Source organism: Uloborus diversus, chromosome 1 (genome assembly GCF_026930045.1).
Source record: "Uloborus diversus isolate 005 chromosome 1, Udiv.v.3.1, whole genome shotgun sequence".
Classification (NCBI taxonomy): Eukaryota; Metazoa; Arthropoda; class Arachnida; order Araneae; family Uloboridae; genus Uloborus; species Uloborus diversus.
In genome coordinates, this window is record NC_072731.1 from 226,037,324 (window position 1) to 226,057,184 (window position 19,861).

Genomic DNA, 19,861 nt, shown 5'->3' on the forward strand with positions numbered 1-19,861 from the left:
AGTGCATGAATTATTTAATTTTTTTTTTTTTAATTCTCAAATACTCACAGCAACAAGTTTTTCGGTGTGCTTGCATCGTCTGTGAAGGAACCAGAGCATCAGCATGAGGACTGGTGCCACTCCTGTCACTGCCAGGATCGGAAGGAGAGTTGACGTCACGTCTCCCGCCCCCTGCCCCGGCGCGCCCTCTCTCGGAGGAACCTCGCGAACTGGGGGCTGATCGCTCGGGGCATCGCTGACGGAGGGGGCAGTGGGGGAGGGGGTCTTGGGGTGACCTTGCGTGGGGCGGCGAAAAGGTCGGGAAGAGGAGGGGGAGGGGTGGGCGGGGTGAGGGGCGCTGGGTACAAAGGGAGGAAAGGGCCGAAGGGGGTGCGACGTGGGGAAAGGGACGTCAAGGGGGGGTTCCGAGGGAGGTGCCGCCCTGTTCGACTCCAGAACACGAATGTAGACTTCGATTTTGGCCTGCAAATAAAATAGAAGCAAGAATTAAGCAGCGAATATAAAAACACTTTTTTAATATGCAATGTGTGCTTCCAAACTACAACTAATGTTGTTGAGCAAGAAAGATTGCTAATTCATTTCACTTTGCTGGGGATTAGCGTTAATTGTATTCGCTTTGTGATTGGTAGATAGGCGAGTCATGAAACTAACTGCTTTAAGAGGTAAATGGATCTTATGTAAGGCGATATTGTGTCACAGCGGTGAGATTCGCTCCTTTCTGTGGCCCTCTATGTCCCTTTTACGTGTTCCACACCGAGTTAATTTCAACACTTTGATACGGTGGTCACGAATGACTATGCTTGAAATTATATCTTACTTAAGATTTTTTTGTATCGAGGCTATTTTATTCGATTCATTTATAATATTTTCTTAATTTTCAATTTTTTCTGAGTCAACTGTGTGTGTATATATATATATATATATATATATATATATATATATATATATATATATATATATATATATATATATATATATATATATATATATATATATATATATATATATATACATATATATATATATATATATATATATATATATATATATATATATATATATATACATATATATATATATATATATATATATATATATATGACAGTTTTTTTAACAGTAACCATTTTTTTTTTCAATAATCATAATAACACGTATTCCTGACAGCATAGATAATTTACTTTTTGATTATTGCTTCCTGTTTCTCATGGTGTATGACTTTTATTATGAATAAAAATCTGAAACGATTGACTAACATTTTTTCAAAATTACAACTTTTAAATACGTGGAGTAATCATTTTTAGAACATTGAAATGGGGGTGTTTCCTTCAGTCAAAAGTACTTCTTTTAGTCACTGAAATTGATAGAATAAGCAAAAAATTAAAATAATAATAATACAGTCAAATCTCCATATATCGAACTTCCACATATCAAAATTTTCTATTTATCGAAATCCCGGCAAATTTCTATGTTCATTATATAGAAAAATTGTTTCTATATATCATTACATAGAAAAAGTGTTTCTATATATCGAAAAAATCTCTATATATCGAAAAAAATTTCGAGGCATTCGTAGATTTTTTTTCTACTTTTAACTGTCTGTCTCATGAAAACTGAAGTTTACGGGAGAAAAATTATGTTTACTAAAGGTTGCTGCGAAACTCATAAGGAATCTGGGGTTGAGGGGTGTGTAGATAGGTTTTTGTTTCGTTCTGGAGTTCTTTAATTCAGTCAAGTTTATTTCAAATCTTAGTTTTAACCAGTAGCACTGTAAAATCAGTTTCAAGTTATCTCTTTTCTCTGTTGATTATCATTCCTAGTCTTTTTAGCTTTAGTAAAAATCATTCAAGTTAGGTAGAATGATTTTTCACTTTTCTCTCGATTACATAGTCAAAACGAAATTCCCCCTTTTGTTGCGGATCAAGTTGAATTGCCGAAGAATGAAGATGTATGAAAGCGCAAAAATGTGTAATTTCTGTTATTTTTTAATTATTAATTTTCATTTAATCCGATGCTCGTATAAATTAGAAATAAGGTTTCATACACAAAAATTAGCTTTAATTTTAATGTTTTAGGAGATTTTTATTATAAAATAAGATAATTTCCATGCATCGAAATTTCTATGTATCGAATTTTTTTCCGGCAATTTGCTACTTCGATATATAGAGGTCCGACTGTAATAATAATAATAATAATAATAATAATAACATGGAGCCAGAAAATACTTTTATTTTCCCAACATTTAATGTTAAAATTTTTTTTTAATGTCAGATTTCTAAAACAAAATGTTTCATCGTGTGATGCCGCAACTGAGGACAGTCATCTTGAATGGGAGCGCGTGGTTGTCTTTTTGGCAAGATATCGTCTTTTTTTTCCCCCACTGCGAGACGGTCGAACGAGAATTGTTAGTTAAATAAAATATTCATTTGGCGAAGTTTGGCAATGCTGTGAAACTTTGTACGTCTTCTAAGATTACTTTTTTTAAGAGAGTAAGTAAATAAGTCAAATTAAGAAAAAATTTAACTCACCCCATGTTTTGGACAACGCGTATTCAGAAAAAAATATTTTTTGAAAAATTGGAAATAATCTAAGTCGAGGAAATATAAAATAACTTTTCAAACTCCGATTACAATCCTTGATTGTGATAACTTAAAATTTATCAGAAACAAATTCTTTTTTTTTTTCAGTCGTTTTGTTCTTCTCTTAAAGCTAATGACAAAGCTAATTGTGCTAACATATATTTTTGCTAAGGAAAATCTTGCTTTGAAATAGTTAAGTTTGGTTGAATCATGTTATTTTATGAAGGAAAATGTAATAATTTTCATTTGTTTCTGTAGTAGGCGTCAAGAAAATGAAATATACTTACCATTTGATGGCCATCGTTAGCTGTTATGTACAAATAAAAGTCACTTCCACCCTGAAATAAAACAGGAGAATCGCTATCGGTCATTATAAATGTTTTAAAGACATAAATAATTTTAAAAATAAGTGCACTGTCATTACGACAAACATTCTGAACTCTAAAGTTAAATAAAAATCATATGCACTCACCTGTTTTACCATATCACACCTCAGAAACAGAAGCAACAGAAGTCAAAAGTTTTAAAAAACGTACTAAAAATCTTTATTAAATGCTTTTTCTTGCGAAAAAAAACCGCACTAAGTTAGTTTACAAAACTGGTGCAGGTAAACTATATATTCAGTAGTGACACAACTCATTATAAAAATTTCATAATTTAGAAGAAAAGGTTTCGAATTTTAAGTATACATAACACTAAGGTGACAAAAGTCATGGGGAGCAATGTGAAAATATACAGATGGCAATAATGTCACGGTAGCAGTTCATTTGTACTCAAGAGTTTCGTGTGAAAAGGTTTTCAACCTGAAAACCACAGGATGCAGATTATGGCTGTATGACAGGACTAAACAGGCTTTAAAAGCCCAGATTGTTGGATTTAGAAGAGTTTAATATTCTTTTCGGAATCAACATTTTGAGATTCCCAATGTCCAAAGAGTGCTGAAAATACCTAATTTCATGCATGACCTCCCATCGTGGACAACTCAGTGGCCGACCACCTGCACTGAATGACTGAGATTAGCTACGTGTGCGTAGAATCGTCAGGGTTAATAGACAAGTCACACTATGCAAAATAACCACCTGAATCAATGTGGGACAGACGACGGACATATCTGTTACAACAGGGCAGCAAAATTTTGTTTTAATGGGCTATGGCAGCAGAAGGCTTTCTCGAGTACCTTTAAAACCAGCATTAGATCTCCTCTGTTTCCCCTGGGCTTGTGACCATATCGGATGGAGCCTATGGGACTGGAAAACTAGCTTGATCAGTGGAGTCATGATTCCAGTTAATAAGAACTGATAGTATGGTTTAAGGATGACGTAGACCCCACGAAGGGGTGAACAAAAGTTTCAACAAGGCACTGTGCTGTGCAATCTGCTGTAAACTCCATAAAAATATGGGTTGCTTTTACATGGCATGGACTAGGTCCTCTGATCTGACACAGCCTTTGACTAACAAAAAATGGTTATCTCAGCTAATTTAAGATCCCTTGCAGCCATTTATGGACTCCAACAACCCAAACGATTTATTTAAAAAAACAAAAATAGCGGCGACAATGTTCCCCGTTCGCAAACAGACTCAATTGTCTAGAAAAACATTCTGGACAGTTACAGCAAATGGTGTGACTCCCTAGATTACCTGACATGAATTCTATCAATCATGTATGGGACGCAGTCGAGAGATCAGTTAGTGCAAAAAATCCAGCAATGGCAACACTTTCGCACGTCTATAGCGGCAGAATGACTAAATGTTTCTATAGGGAACTTCTAACAACCTATTTCGTCCTTCTCTTGTCGAGTTGTTGCATTTGTCAGAGAAAAGAGGTGCGACATGATATTAGGCGGTATCCTAAGACTTATGTCACCTCAGGATGCAGGTTACAAGTGCCAACTAGTTAATTAAACATCATAATGATGAGGTGAAGCAATCGAACGTTTTCTCTCGTTCTTCGGGACTGCTGTATCTCAGGAAGAAATACAGAGATTCAGACAAAATTCGGTATGCAGGCACATTTAAAAGGGAGAGGTAATGATCCCCCCCCCCCGTCAGTCAGTTCAACGGGAGAGGGCACAATCGACTATTCTTTCTTTTTAATTGTAAACTGCTAAAATTGCTTACAAAACTAACTAACAAAACTGCTATATTTCAATAAGTAATGCGAGAATTCAGATAAAATTTGGTATGCAAGTAAACTTAAACGGAAACATGCAGAATTGCTTGAGATGCCAATCGCTACAGTGGGCGAGGGATGATTTTTTATCATTGTTTGCACGTATCATTTGCACGAGTTATAATCAGCCTAAGATAAAAAAAATGTGAATAATGAGATTATTTTAAACATTTTTTCTTTCAATCGCCCTAAGAACGGAACGAGAAAGGTAGGAGACGGTACGGACCGCAAGACAGTATGAGAACGATCAAATAAAGTATCAGAAACATACAGTCGAATCACGACAACTCGAAGCTTATAACTCGAATATTCCTTTATCTCGAAGTTTTCCTTGGGTCCCAAACTTTTGAGCCTTTTGTGGAAACTTCCCATAGCTCGAACTACCAATAAATCGAACGTTTTAGCCGGTCCCTTGGGACTTTGAGCTATCGAGAGTCGACTGTAATTTGAATTTAAGTGGAGAATTTCAATGTTATCACTAGTCTAACTCGGATGTATGCACAAATTGCAAATTCCACCAAGACAGTAAATCATACCAATCTGGTAGCCGTGACATTCAAATTTGAAATGCCGTGAATACGACAAAAGTAGTTGAGATATTAAGTAACATCTGGGAACGAAGAATTCATTTAAAAGATCTAGAAGAATGTTGTGTTGGGCACAACATATTAGTTTGCTGACCAAAATATTTTTTCTCCCCCCCCCCCCTAGTAGAGTTATAAGAAGAATGTTGAAAAAGGATGCTGGCACTGGATACGCAAATATTGACACACAAATTTGAAAATATCTTCTCGATTTCAAGTGGGCTGGTAAAAACCCACAAGGTCGTCTATTCACTTATCCCGCAGTGATGAACTTCTGTTGAAGACGAAGAAAAAATAATAAGAACGAAAGAAAGAAACGCGACATTCGAGCCTCCGTCACCTCGAGCATTCTAAGTCGTTTGGAAACGCCCTTGAGCGAATATTTTGCGGCGAGAAGATGAGCTACTGCAGCGAAATTAATGACATGTCAATGCAAGAGAATAAAGGATTGAACGACACGTAGACTTAGTTTAGAACTTTTTGTTGTTATTATTATTTGATGGTGATATTCATCGGTGGAATTAACCTGGAACAGCGGCCTTCAACCGTCACCTCAATCAAGGGCAAATGAATGTCCGTAGACGACAGTTATCGCCTATTGGCAAGTCAAATGGCCATTTTTCTTGCTCTTGGCCCTCAGGTGCCTGTCTCAATAAATAAGGATTGGCATTGAAAAAATTAACTGAGGCATCTGCTTTTATTTAAGTTGTTACAAAGTAGCTACCTTATTGCGCAGTGAGGAATCACATCTCAAGTGCTCCCCTTTTGAGGAATAATGAGTACAAAAAATGGTGCAACAGGATCCTCAAAGAATTCATAGATTCAGGCGATGCAAAAAAAATCTGAAAATTATATTTAGCAGAAGTGCTTGGCAATTTTCAGATTGTTCGAATTTTAAACTTTCCGGTGAAAAAAAAGTTTTAGATTTTCTCCGATAGCTGTATAGTTTACTCTTTGTTACTAATCCTAAATCTTTATTAGCCACACCATCCCCACTTCTAACAGTCAATCTGTTGTACAAAGCTGTCTCCGAACATGACAGAAAAAACGTCGAAGCAAACACGAAACCATCATAGGGACAGACAGACTAACACTACAAACTGAAAGCATTCTCCAGAAGCTAGAAGAACAATTTGACATGCAACCTCTAACAATTCATTCAGAGATTGGTGAAAATGATTGAAAATTTAAAAGCGATTAGGACTGATTAATTGGAATAGGTAACAGCGATTGATAGCAGTGCATAAAGAAGCAGATTTGAGGCAAAACAGATATTTCTAGGGGAATCGTGGTATCAATTAATCCACACGAAGTCCCGGTTTTAGTTTGTTATCTTCTGGTGATCTTTGACAACTTGAAAGTTTTTATCATGCTAGATGTGCTGAAAATGAAGTGCAAAATGTATTTCGCGTTTCTCCATTTCAGGCTTGTGCCAGTCGATGTTCAGAGAGTCACGGATGGAATTTTTGATGTCGTCGGAAGGAACAGGATGATCAATCAGGGGTGGTATGCCGGAATGGTCCGCCGGCCCATCCACCCGCGGGCCGATGTACCCTCCCGCCTGTGCGCCCTCAAGCCTAAACACCTTTTATTTTTATTATTATTATTATTAGTATTTTCAAATTTAGTTTATAATTATTATTATTATTTATTTATTTATTTATTTATTTATTTTTTTTTGGTGCAACTTCCTTTTTTTTTTTGATGACAAACCTGCGCGACTTCACTTCGCTTTTTTTTTCTTTTCTTTAAACTCGTAAACCTGTGTATCATCGTTTTGTTTTTCTTTTTCCTTTTTTTTTTCTTTTTTATTTTGCACCTTTTATTTTTGCGCTCTTTAGAGGCCAAGGTTGGCGCCCTCTTGCGGGACCCAGTCCTGTGATCAACCTACCTAGGCACTTGCAACATCGGGACCTCTTGAGCTACCTCGTTACTTTGTAATGCCGACATGGCCAGGAATTCGGCAAAAGGGTAGACTTCAAAATAACATTCTTTTAGACCATTGAATGAATGGATAATAATCAAAAGGGCAACTATCGTTGTAGTGAGTGGCATCTTCAGCTGAAGTCTGTGACCAACCACAATCATCTATCGCACAAGTTTAAGCACAATGCAAAGATTTGAATAAAAAGAAAATCATTCAAAAAATGCCTTCAAATTACTACTGTAGGTAGATAGTATGCTCCCAAATATTTATATGAAGTTTTGAAAATGTAACTGTGAATAAAAACGGAAATTACAATAGCCTTTTTTTTTTTTTTTTGATGTACGAATCAGATTTCATGCAAATATCTCTTGAAACTTGATAGTTGGAGGAAAGGCGAGGTTTTTTTAAACTTGGCTATAAAGTACATAGATCGCTCAATGAATAGTTAAAATTCCAAACTCTATGTAGTTCTCGCCTGAAGAAGATGAGAAAGTTTGGAAACTGAAAGCCACTTTGCAAATTTATCTTCTTTTAAATCGGTCCAAATGTGATAGCGCAAAGTGTTTTACTACGTGGAGAGCAATTCAAACATGCAAAGGACAAGATAAAAACCATATTTCATGAGGATGAAGGAATTAAAAGAACGGCTCAACCTCACAATTTGTCTCTTAATTAGATAAAACTTCAATTTAGATTTTAATAAAATGTCGAGTGACAGCATGGGTAGCCGAACAACCGAATCAGGATTCATCGAAAAAATAAAATGTATATGAGCCTTTTCTGAAACAGTATATAGAATATTGATGGCCTAGACAGGTTATTCTATTAGCGTGACTTGAGAAAAGATCCGAAGAGCATGTGCTGCAGGCAAAAAGGTGATGACTTGCTATGGTATGTTGAGCCTTACACCTAAGGGGAACACTTCTCTTTGCTTCCTAAATGGCACACAAAATTCAAAAAATTGTCAAGAAAGCTCTAGGTGAGAATTTTTTGTCGTTTGGAAAAGTCATGGTTGCTCCCAATCAGATCTTTCAGCAAGCCAACGCATCCGATGCATACTCCCTCCCCCCCTCCTCAAATTATGCAAAAGAATGACTCACATCTCTCAGAATATCAGTGTGATGAGCTGGCCAGCACTCAGCTCAGATCTCCAACCGACTAAGAACATCTAAGAATCATCTCACGTGTCTTTTACAGGGATGGGAAACAATCTTGTTCAGTCCAAGAGCTCAAATCAGCGATTAAGAAAGCCTGGGACAGATTTGCTCCCGAAACCATTCGTAATCTCGTGTTATCATTGAAAATCATTCATTCCATCACATCAGGTGCAATGTAAACACCGCAGAAAGGACTTTGACGATTTGATGATTGTGAAATGTAAATATTTCGTTTTTGTGCATAAACTTTAGCGAATTAACAAAATTTGGTTTTTAAATAAATTATTAATTTACCTGAAATGAATAGCTCCCGAATTTGACATATCAGTTTGTAATAGAGTTGTTTTGGTGCAGTAAAAATTTCAAAGTATTCTGTTGTACATGTCTCATTTTATTGGAACATTTAGCTTGTGCTTACTGTATCTTCTACCTCTTAAGATTTGTTTAAGCTATTAAAACTCAACGTTGATTTCTTATTTCTGCACAAGATGCAAACTATTGATTTCTTTTGTAAATTAGCGGTCTCTTACCTGCCCCGAGAGGGTCTTATCCAAGTAGACTTCTCCGGTGTCTTTGTTAATGCGGAAGTAGTCCGAACCATCGACGTATCTCGCAGGTTCGATTCCGTACTCGATATGATCACCATCTTCGTCGCGCGTTCGAACTGTAATGATGCGGCTACCTATAAGGGGAAAAGAATGCGAAAAATAAATTTATCTTTCTGCTTTAAGACACTGTTTTAAGCATACAAATATACTACTGTTTGAAAATTGTCCGGGTAGAGTTTAGAATACGGGTCGCAGGTGGCATGATAGATTTTATTGCCATTGAAAGCACTATGCCATCGTTGTTTGGCCCGAGATCTCCAGACCTCGTGATTTTTTTCTATGGGATTTTGTTAGAGATAAGGTATTTGTGCTTAAATTTCTTTCAGACGCATTACTGTGAGTTCTTGCAAAATTGAGGCAACACCCCGAGGCATCGAATAACTGAAGTACTCAAATTTTTAACAAAGTATACTCTATCACAATGCTGGCAGATACTAACACGCTTCATAGATTTTTTCGCATCACCGGAGGGCCATACCATAGAACATCTATACTGCCGTGCTAAGCACAAAAGTCGTACTTGCACTTTTTATCAAAATTTAGTTACAGTCACCAAGTGATTCTTTGTCACATATTTTAAGTGGTTATTTGGGAATGGGAAATATTCTTCTTTTTTTTATTAAATCTGATCGAGTTGCATCTAAATCAAATACATGCAGGCACACAACTTAAAAATGCAGGAAATTTCTCATTTTGGACTCAAGCGCAGATACGACTTTTGCATTTAGCACGGCAGTATAGGAGCTTGGATTTCAGGCTGCACCCAACACGGTAGTACAGCAAGACAATGTCAGGTCACACGTCGCACGGCAAACTCGTAACAGTCTGACCGGATTTAACATCTTTCCCAAGCTGGCAACCTTTCCGGATCTGAATCTCATCGAGCACCTGTGGCCCTGTGGGATATCATTGGACGAGACATGAACCAAGGACCACTGGTACACAGCATTGATGATCTGCGCATAGCAGTGGATATGGCTCGACTTAAAATTCCTCAAGAAACCATTAATGAAATCATTGATAGCGGGATTGAGGTATTTTACTCTTACCACAATCTCACCTGCAATTTTCATGACTCTACTCATTCTTTCTTGGCATTTCAATTTCCCTTTTGAGGAGAGTATTTAATCACAAAAACATAAGCACATAACAAACGCATAAGACCAAAGATATTACTTAAACTAATTTAGTGTATTCTGAATGTATAATATTTCAACTGTGCTGCTAACCGCTAAGCAAACTTAACATTTATAATTATTTCTTAACAGGCCTCACAAAACTTGTCAAATTTTGTTGCATACACAGACACGTTCTAGAGATTTATTTATCACTCCATAGTTACTCGATATGACGATAAGTTTTCTATAAAGCCGTATCTGTGAACTATAAACATTACTGACGACAATCATTCATAGGACCCGATCAAGCCATAGTGGGACCCGGAGTCTAGAGTTCAAGCGGTTCACAGGCTAGAGCCACTCCTCCCTCTTCTAGTTGGGGTGAAGTGAGGATTTTAATTCTGACCAAATATCATTCTAATAATGCACCATAGCAACATTTTAAGCAATTTTTATGGTTATTATTTGATTCTATAGGTAAATACCAGTAATATTAATGATTAATATTGATCTTTATTTCTTCAATAAATTTTTTATTTGTATGATTACAATTACTAGTGCTCCGGAAAAAAAATGTCTTTTTCCTAGAATGTAATGTTTACTGTATTTGTACAAACTGCTATATGTTTTTAATATAAGACTATATAGGCTAATTTGTAATACAAATATACACTGAATGATTTGAATTTTAGCCAAAATTAGCAAAGAATTTCTTTTTAAGAGAAGATAACATTTTACAGTAAAATGTCTAAAGTCCGAACTAACTCAGACCGTAGGTATTAAGGGTTTTGGAAAATAACCTAGAAAATACTGTTTTGGAACATAGTATGCCAATTATTCGGAAAAAGTGGTTTTACAAAACTTATGTACATAACATACTCGTATAAAAGTGTGCATAATGTTATAGTATGAAATTATATATATATATATATATTTAAATCTAAAAAAATTAACTCTTATTGTTTACTTTACAAAAAAAAAATCAGTGCTGGTATGTACTCTATGAGGAGTAATTATACAGCAATTTAACAACGAAAATTGCACTGAAAGTAGTACTGTAATTTAACTAAGAAAATTGAACTGAAAGTAGCACAGTAATTTAACGAAGAAAATTGAAGTTTGAATGAATGAACTTCTGAAAATTACACCAACTTCCGACAAGGAAAGTTAAATTACTTTTCTTTTGAAAGAAAAACTGACTTAAACTTTTATTTTTACTATAGAACTTTTTATTTATTGTTTGCTCATTCCAATTTCCCACGTGGTAAAATCCGTGACATTTTGCATGGTAAATACAATGCTCCACCTGTATAACATATGTACTTTGTTTCATTTCTTTAATAATTGCATGTAATTATTTATTTCACGAAATGTATCTGTACCTTAGCCAGGGTTGCCCACCCCCTAAGAGCAAGGGCGCACCGACCCATATAAGGCAAGATCCTTCTCCCTAAAAAGAAAAAAAAAGTTCAATGCCGCAGTCTGCGCTACGACCCCCCCCCCCCTAGGTGGGAACCCTTGCCTTAGCAATGATCGAAAAGTTTATTTAAACTTCATGAGGAGGAGTTAAGATTTTTGAATGTAACAATTATTTTGTTCTTATTTTCCGTACATTTAATGTAATGTGAATTTTTGTATAATTATATGAAATTTGAAGCCAAAAAATACAAAGTCTATTACATGTAATGGAATTTCGAAAAGAAATTAAACCCTGAACCTCATGCTCAGTTGGCCCTCGCTCATACGTTAATTAGGACCTGCAATGTTTACTCACATATCGTCGCCTCAAAGCAACAGTAAGATCTCACTGCTATTCCTTGGATTAGATGTCTTATTTACTGTTGCTCTCAGGCGACGATATTTAGCTAAGGCCACGAATGTCGTCTCGGAAATATAGATCAATATCCAGCAAACATTTTGCAAAAGTTCAGCACTGCTGCCCCACTTCGAGTCTTCGTTTTCGACTCGTTACTTAACATAACCAGTTTAGAGGACGTCTTTCAACCGGCGAAGCACAAAATCGCATCAAACAATAGCTTCGCTAAATGTGACCTCATTCATCATCAAATCGATTATGTACCGTTTGTCCGGGTTGTTGAAGATTGGAGTTAAGTAAAGTGAAAGACACTCGAGTTTCTTCCTTCTGGTGGATTTCACTGCTAAGTGTTAACTTCAGACATTTGTTTCCTTTTCCGTTCTTAGCCACTGGAAACGGATATGGAGTCAATTACTGATGAGAAAATCTTTCGAAATGCTGTTTCATCTTCAAGGAAATAACATTTCATCAGTTTGAACTGGAACGTTTATACAAGCGTGGCAGGGGGAAGGGGACAGAAAATTTCGTATGAATTTTTCTCAAAATGTTATTCACTAAGACCTGTTGAATCAATCGAGAAACCTTGGTCTCTCTCTGTCTCTTCTATGCAGAAGACAAAACCAAACAATAATGAGCTGACTAATCAGTGGTCACTTTAGATTTCTTTCTTAACTATTTCAGCGGAAACAAGACTTCCCCAACCTGACCTGAATCATCCCTCCCCAGTCCGTTTTGTTGACTGTTTGGGATTCTCCAAAAAAAAAAAAAAAGTCTTTATTCTGGAGGCCATTGCTTGTTATTGACTTTATTAGAGCTTTCAATACCATGGATTTAATCTAGCTCTGATCGCTGGTTTATCCTTTCCGCGGAAAAATGGCAGATGAACTGGAAGCGGAAACAGAACACTTCATTTTGTAACAGGTTTTGATCAACGAGACTAAGAAAGCAGTCAAGTTTGTACCGTTCGCGCGATCTCGCTGATCATACCTACTACAAAATGAAGTATTTCATTTCCACTTACAGTTCAACCGCCATATCTCCGTGGTCAAGTTTTGCACTGGAGAATTCCAACAGCAACAAAACGAAGAGATGGCTTTATCTGAAGGTCTGTTGTTCAGTTTTATTTTACTACTATCAGGTTTGTCACGCTAACTTGAACTGATTGACAATGCTTGAACTGACTGACTACTGAAAATGTAAATACACGAATAATTGCTTCGATTTGGTAATGTTCAGTTTGGGTTAATTAAGCAGCTGGATGCTTGGTGCCCAAAATTAATTCCTGTGTAAAGAAGCACACCTTTTCAAAAGGTTCTTCGTATAGCTACTTCAGAGTTACGAGATACAAGATATTCAGAAAGAATAACAACCATATCTGTACCTTAGAACAACAACATCCAATGTCAAAAATATCAATTTTACAAAAAAGTTTCGTAAAATTTTTCATTATTTTCTGGTTTCACCAAGCTTTTACCTCCCAGCACAGTGAAATTTTGAACACTTCAATAGATTATTGTCGCCTGCTACATGAGGAATGTACAAATAGTTTATAATTAATTTTAATTAATTCTTCATAGATTTCAAGGAACTAAATTATAGTTTACTTGTTTATGAATTGATCTGACCGTATAAAAATCTTGACACCATTAGTAAATGTAATTACTGTAACTCAATGAGTGGTTCTTAAAATTTTCCGAGTCGCGGCAGCCTTTGATGAATTAGGTTTCTCTCAAGGCACCCTAAGTCGCGGTGTCGTGGCACCCAGTTTGGGAACGACTGTATAACCCTATACTAGGGCCCATCACATTGGTTGTTATTGGACCGAAAGATCAAATTTCGGGACAGAATTCTATCACAAGTTTGAAAATGAAATTGCAAGGGTTTATTCTAGTTGTAATTTTATTAATAACCAAGAAAATGTGTCCGAATGTTAAGCAGTCCTCAAAAATTAATTCATAAAATCATGACTTTCCGTATAATAAAATTGCTTTTCTTAAAAATTGCATCTGAACTAAATAGACATGGATTAAACAAAAAAAAAAAAGAAAACAGTTTCAACTAAAAAGCCGGTTTTTTCGATTTTGAAAGAAAAAAAAAGTTGATTTTTCCCCCCCTCACCAACCTAGAGAACAGGATAGCAAGCTAACGTGTAAACGACTGATAAAACTAAAGGCGACAAACCGGTGCCGTTTGGGACCCTAGGGTGAACATTGAACAGGCGGTACTATTTTAACCCAATGGAGACTTACTAAAAGTATTCATACAAATGCTTTTTACCTAAGAGAGTGATCAAGAGCCTGTTGAGAGTTTTCATTGCTATTTACAACATTTTGTTTTTAGTTAAAATGCAACAAACAGAGAAAATTTCTTTACAAAATTAGGCCGTAGAAATAATTTATTGGACAGAAATATGGCGGACGTGTCACTTCTTACATTCAGAGAGACAGTCGGTTTCGGTCCTTGAGTGCGTCAAATAATAAAAAGAATCTCGGTGTCTTCGGCAGAGCGAGCAGAGACTGGTATAGAATGAGGCGATTAGGGCCAGCTAAAGGACAATGTCTTTTCTTCCTTCGTTCCCAGTTTCGTTGCTTGCACAAGGTCACCGTTCACAGGTGGGTCAGCAGGGATATGTGACATCAAGAAGCTTCAAGATGAGGCAGTTAAAGACGAGTAAATGGGACAGAGAGCGCAGAGATATTCGCTGTTGTGGAAACATCAATGTAGAGGGAATTTCCTGCAGTTTTTTTGTCTGCAGAGAGCTCGCAGATAATCTCTGTGGTGAAAACATCAACTTAGAGGGCGTTTCTTGCAATACTTTTTTTAAAAGAGAACGCAGAGATATCCGCTGTTGTGTAAAAATGTTAGAGCGTATTTCTTGCAATGTTTTGATTTACAGAGAGCGCAAAGATATCCAACTGTTGTAAGTAAACGTTACTGTGGGGCATTTCTTTCAACATTTTGATTTATAGAGAGCGCAGAGATATTCATTGTTGTGAAAACATCAATTTAGAAAGCATTTCTTGCAATATTTTGGTTTACTGAGAGCGCAGAGATATTATGTGAAAATGTTAGAGGGTATTTCTTGCAATATTTTCATTTACAGAGAGCGCAGAGATATCCACTGTTGTGTGAAAACGTTAGAGCGCATTTCTTGCAACAGTTTGAATTACAGAGAACGCAGAGATATCCACCGTTGTGTGTAAATGTTATCAAAGGGCAATTCTTGCAATATTTTGGTTTAGAGCGAGAGCAGATTATAATCATTGTTGTGAAACCATCACTTTAGAGGAAATTTCTAGCAATATTTTTATTTACTGAGAGCGCAGAGATATCCGCTGTTGAGTGAAAATGTTTGAGCGTATTTATTGCAATATTTTGATTTACAGAGAGTGCAGAAATATCCACTGTTGTGTGTAAACGCTATTAGAGGCCATTTCTAGCAATATTTTGATATATAGAGAGCGCAGAGATATTTATTGTTGTGAAAACATCAATTTAGAGGGCATTTTTTGCAATATTTTTATTTATACAGAGCGCGAAGATATGCACTGTTGTGTGAAAGGGTTAGAGCGTATTTCTTGCAATATTTTGAATTACATAGAGCGAAGAGACATCCACGTTGTGTGCAAATGTTATTAGAGGGCAATTCTTGCAATATTTTGGTTTACAGCGAGCGCAGATATACTCATTGTTGTGAAAACAGCAATTTAGAGGGCATTTCTTGCAATATTTTTATTTCCAGAGAGAGCAGAGATATCCGCTGTTGTGTGAAATCGTTAGAGGGGGATTCTTGCAATATTTTAATTTACGGAGAGCACAGAGATATTCACTGTTGAAAAAACATCAATGTGGAAGTCAGTTCTTGTATGTTGTGGAAGTCATTCAGTGTATAAATTTATCAATATGGAGGTCATTTCTTACAATATTTTTATTTACAGAGAGCAGAGATATTTGCTCTCGTCAGAACATCAATACAGAAAGTATTTGTTGTAACCTTTTTATTTCGTTTAATGCAGAGACAACTGGCTGTTGCAAAGGGAACTGTATTCAGAAAAGCCCTTAGGTATGCATTTTAAATGCAAAGTTTGGTATGAACGTTACTAGTTATTGATTTGACTGATAATATCTTCATTGTTTTTTAGTTTAATTTCTAACTTTTTTTAGCTAGTTATCAATTCAAGGGGATGACTAAATCCTAGAAACGTGTCCACTGAATATGACCTTGCATTACTGAAGCGGACTAAGAATGTTTCCCCTGGCTTAAAAATTTTTCATTCGTCAATTTATTTCTGGGACTAGAAGCCTATTTATGTAATTTCCTCTAGAATTCATATTTACAAAAGCAGAACTTTCGGTGCAGGTTTACAGGGACATTTTTTTTTTTTTTTTTGATCATATCAACTGTACGTACGAAAGAATTTCGTTTCCTAGTTATCATAAATAAAAAAGCCATCATTGCTTGTATTCAAGAATAATACCTCGACAAGAATTTTATAAACCATAATTTTCCATATTTTGTGTCAATATTATTATGTATTGTGCCATTTTGAGTTTCTCCCTCTCTTACTTTCTCTTAACTTTTATTTTGAGTGGTTATCTCGTCCTACAGAATTTTCATTGGCAAGCAATATATATAAATTTGCTCCTCTAACTATAAAACTTTCTTCCATTTCTTATGTGAATATAAACTGACGGATGAGGCTGTTCTATGTTATCCATATATCTTTCAAACCTCAAAGTATTTATAAATTAATGAGAATGTCTCACCTGATTGAGTTTTCTTTGATTTCCCACACATACACAAAATTTACTTTATTATTTCTGTTTCCCATTCTTCATAGTTTTCTGGAAAATGACTAGTTATCGTCAAGGCCCAATTAAGACATCGGAAGGTCCTGGGTCAAACACTTTTTCGTGGATCTCGAATCAAACCTTATAGTTCAACCATTAGCTAAAACAAGTTTTGCCATTTGAGGGGGCCTTAAACGTGGGTCCCAGTAGGCCAATAAAGTAAACAGGCCCTAGCCCTCTTTGTATTGGTCAGATTTTGAACTGCCTTTCCTCAACTTTGTTGAGCTCAGATGATATCAGAATAATTCACCAGATTCACTGGCTATTGAGAAATAGAATGATCTTTCCAATTTTTCTCCTCACAACATCATGATCATTAAAAAAATATATATATTACCTTTTAATATTGGATTCGGCAAATTTGCTGAAGTACATCTACCATTTTCCCTTATTTTTTATTAAATTTCTACACATCAGTCTTTTAATGCTACTCAAAATATCTGATTCCGAATTATAGATCGTCGCCTAGTAATAGCATTCAGATATCTAAAAACCGAAAATGACTTTTCGGTTTTGCTACTAATTACCGAACGTGCATGTATTTAGTAGACACTCCGACATATTTGCTTCTTCACGCCTTTCGTATTCAAAAAATAACTTAGTGTTACAGAAATTTCAAAATTGATTTTAGTTTAAGGCAACACTGGGTTAAACCTTCGTTTCTTTTTGCTCACATCCTACAGGTGTCTTGATGTGATGAAATAATCCAAAGTAAAAGAAAACAAATACCCAGCTTAATCTTTAAAAACGACGACGACGTGTTTAATCTACCTGATTTCTTTTCTTTTTTTTGCATTTTCTGAGGTAGTGCTATGATAAAACTGAGGTAGAATTCATTGAAGGGGGAGGGACAGGATTTTCTGAATCTTTTTGACACCCTTTAAGCTATAAAACGATTCTAGTGAGTTTAATTTTAAAAAGTTTATTTTTAATACACTTTTTTAAATTGAACTGACTAAAAGTACCTATCATGTATATGAGTGCCATACTTCCGAACCTGGATGGCCCGCATGAAACGAAATTGGCGACTAAAACAACATGTTAAAGTAAAAAATTGAAAAAAAAAAAAAAAAACTGGCCATTTTGGTTCTTGGTGTCATTTCCGACTCGACTAAAAGCCACACATAACCGAAACCGAAACTACCAAACGTGACTGAATCAAACTGCAGCTATTACATTATTTGTGGGACACAGCGGGGGAGACGTTCCACGCAAATAAGAAAAGATAGCCTTTGCTGGCGTGGGCGGCAATGGACGGCAATGTAGGCCACTTCCTGATGCTAATAATGTCGAAACTTCCCTTCTGTTCGTGCAGACAATGCCTTCTGCGGAGTAGAGGGTCAAGAATCAAAGAGTAGTGACAGCAGGTATGTCGCCGTTCACTTTCTTTGCGTTCTATTCAGTTTTTACTACAACACACCTTGGGTATTACTGATGCGTGCGCCAAGAATCGGCAATTGCGTTTTTATTAGCAGAATTCTCAGAGGCACTATCTAAGAAGCGAGAACAAGAAAAAGGTCGTCAATTGATAAACAAAACTAGTTTCCCACACAATGCTTTCCAGGGGAGCTGTATGAAGTCGCCTCCCCCCCCCCCCTCTCCCAGCCAAGCACTAATCATAACTTTGGAATATTCCTGTTCTTGCTATTTACTGATGTCGCTGTTGTGGCACTTAACCATCGGTAAATAGGATACTTCCCTATATGGTGCGATTTGCATAGGGTCTCCTCCAACATGTTCGCACACACACACATAAAGATTATTATTCAGTGACCGCCGCCTATATGAATCACGTTTGTCCTAAGCAGCTTTGATTCCATAAAGCGACTGATTCATAAGGCGATTAATTCAAAAAAGTTGGATTTTGCTCTTTTTTTTTGACGATTTGATTCATTAAAGCGGCTGATTCAATTAACCACTGATTTAAATAACCGGCGTCCACTGCATTATTATTTGGACGAATTCTTCATTTTGCGTACTTCAAAACTAGTGTAAAATGAAAAATATCCCCATTCAGACTTGCGAGCAGATTTTATTGAGCAATCACGATTGCTTATTGCTTTCCTTTGACTGTTTTGATGTGCTATCATTTTATTTTCCCACCAGCACCCTCTGCAGCATCACCGTCGACCCTTACGATGCTGCTCCTATAGCGAAAACCGTCTCCAGGTTGCGTCAATATCCTACACTTACACGCATACATACACGCACGTACACAAACACATACACACACATACATACACCTACACACATACACAAACACATACACACACTCAAACACATACACACACACGCATACATACAGACACCTACACACAACTACCCACACACTCAGGCCTTCACGCAGACACAAACACATATGCCAACACACACATACACATTCCCCTCCCCCCCTACACACACACTCATACAGACAACTACTCACACACTCATACCTGCACGCAGACACAAACACACACACACTCGTGATTGCGAAAAACATAATTTGAATTCAAGAGGTCAAAATTCAAATTAATTTTTACTTTTTTATTTTATTTTTTTCCAAAATACAGAGGCGAGTTTTTCAGACAAAAGTATCGACCCTTTCTTGACTTTTTGCCGTTTACTCTTTCAACTTAAGCAATTTCCGGTACTAGTTTGCATACAGGTGGTGAAATTCTTACAAATTGGGGCGTGGCTCAAGAATGTGTACACTCGGTTTTTGAAACTAATTTGGTACAGATTTAAGGAGCGATTGCTTGGAAAAGTAAATATTTTAAATTGATTGCAGAGCTCCCTGAAACCTCAGGAAAACGTTCAAATAAAATCTTAAAATCATCAGTGTCAATAATCATTACATACACAATTATTCAATCGTAGCAACTAATTTTGGGTGGAGGGGGTATTACTTATGTCAAGTATTCATATCATCTGGTCCGCCAGCGCTGCTAGAATTACTTAGAAAGAGTGATAAAACAGTTTATTAAATATCACTGTATGACAAATATTTACTTTTTTTCTATAACATTGAATTAAACAGCTGATTTACGTCAAATTGGATCTGCTGAACATAAA

At 36.2% G+C, this 19,861-nt stretch overlaps 1 protein-coding gene across 1 annotated transcript in view; it reads right to left on the reverse strand.

Moving 5' to 3' along the window:
- Positions 1 to 19,861, reverse strand: part of LOC129234182 (tyrosine kinase receptor Cad96Ca-like) — a 66,933-nt gene that overhangs the window by 16,522 nt on the left and 30,550 nt on the right. Inside the window, exons 3-5 of the mRNA XM_054868094.1 lie at positions 8,945 to 9,096; positions 2,864 to 2,914; positions 49 to 462 (exon numbers count right to left, since the gene is read on the reverse strand). Coding sequence (XP_054724069.1) covers positions 49 to 462; positions 2,864 to 2,914; positions 8,945 to 9,096 — 617 coding nt within the window. The remainder of the gene's footprint in view (positions 1 to 48; positions 463 to 2,863; positions 2,915 to 8,944; positions 9,097 to 19,861) is intronic.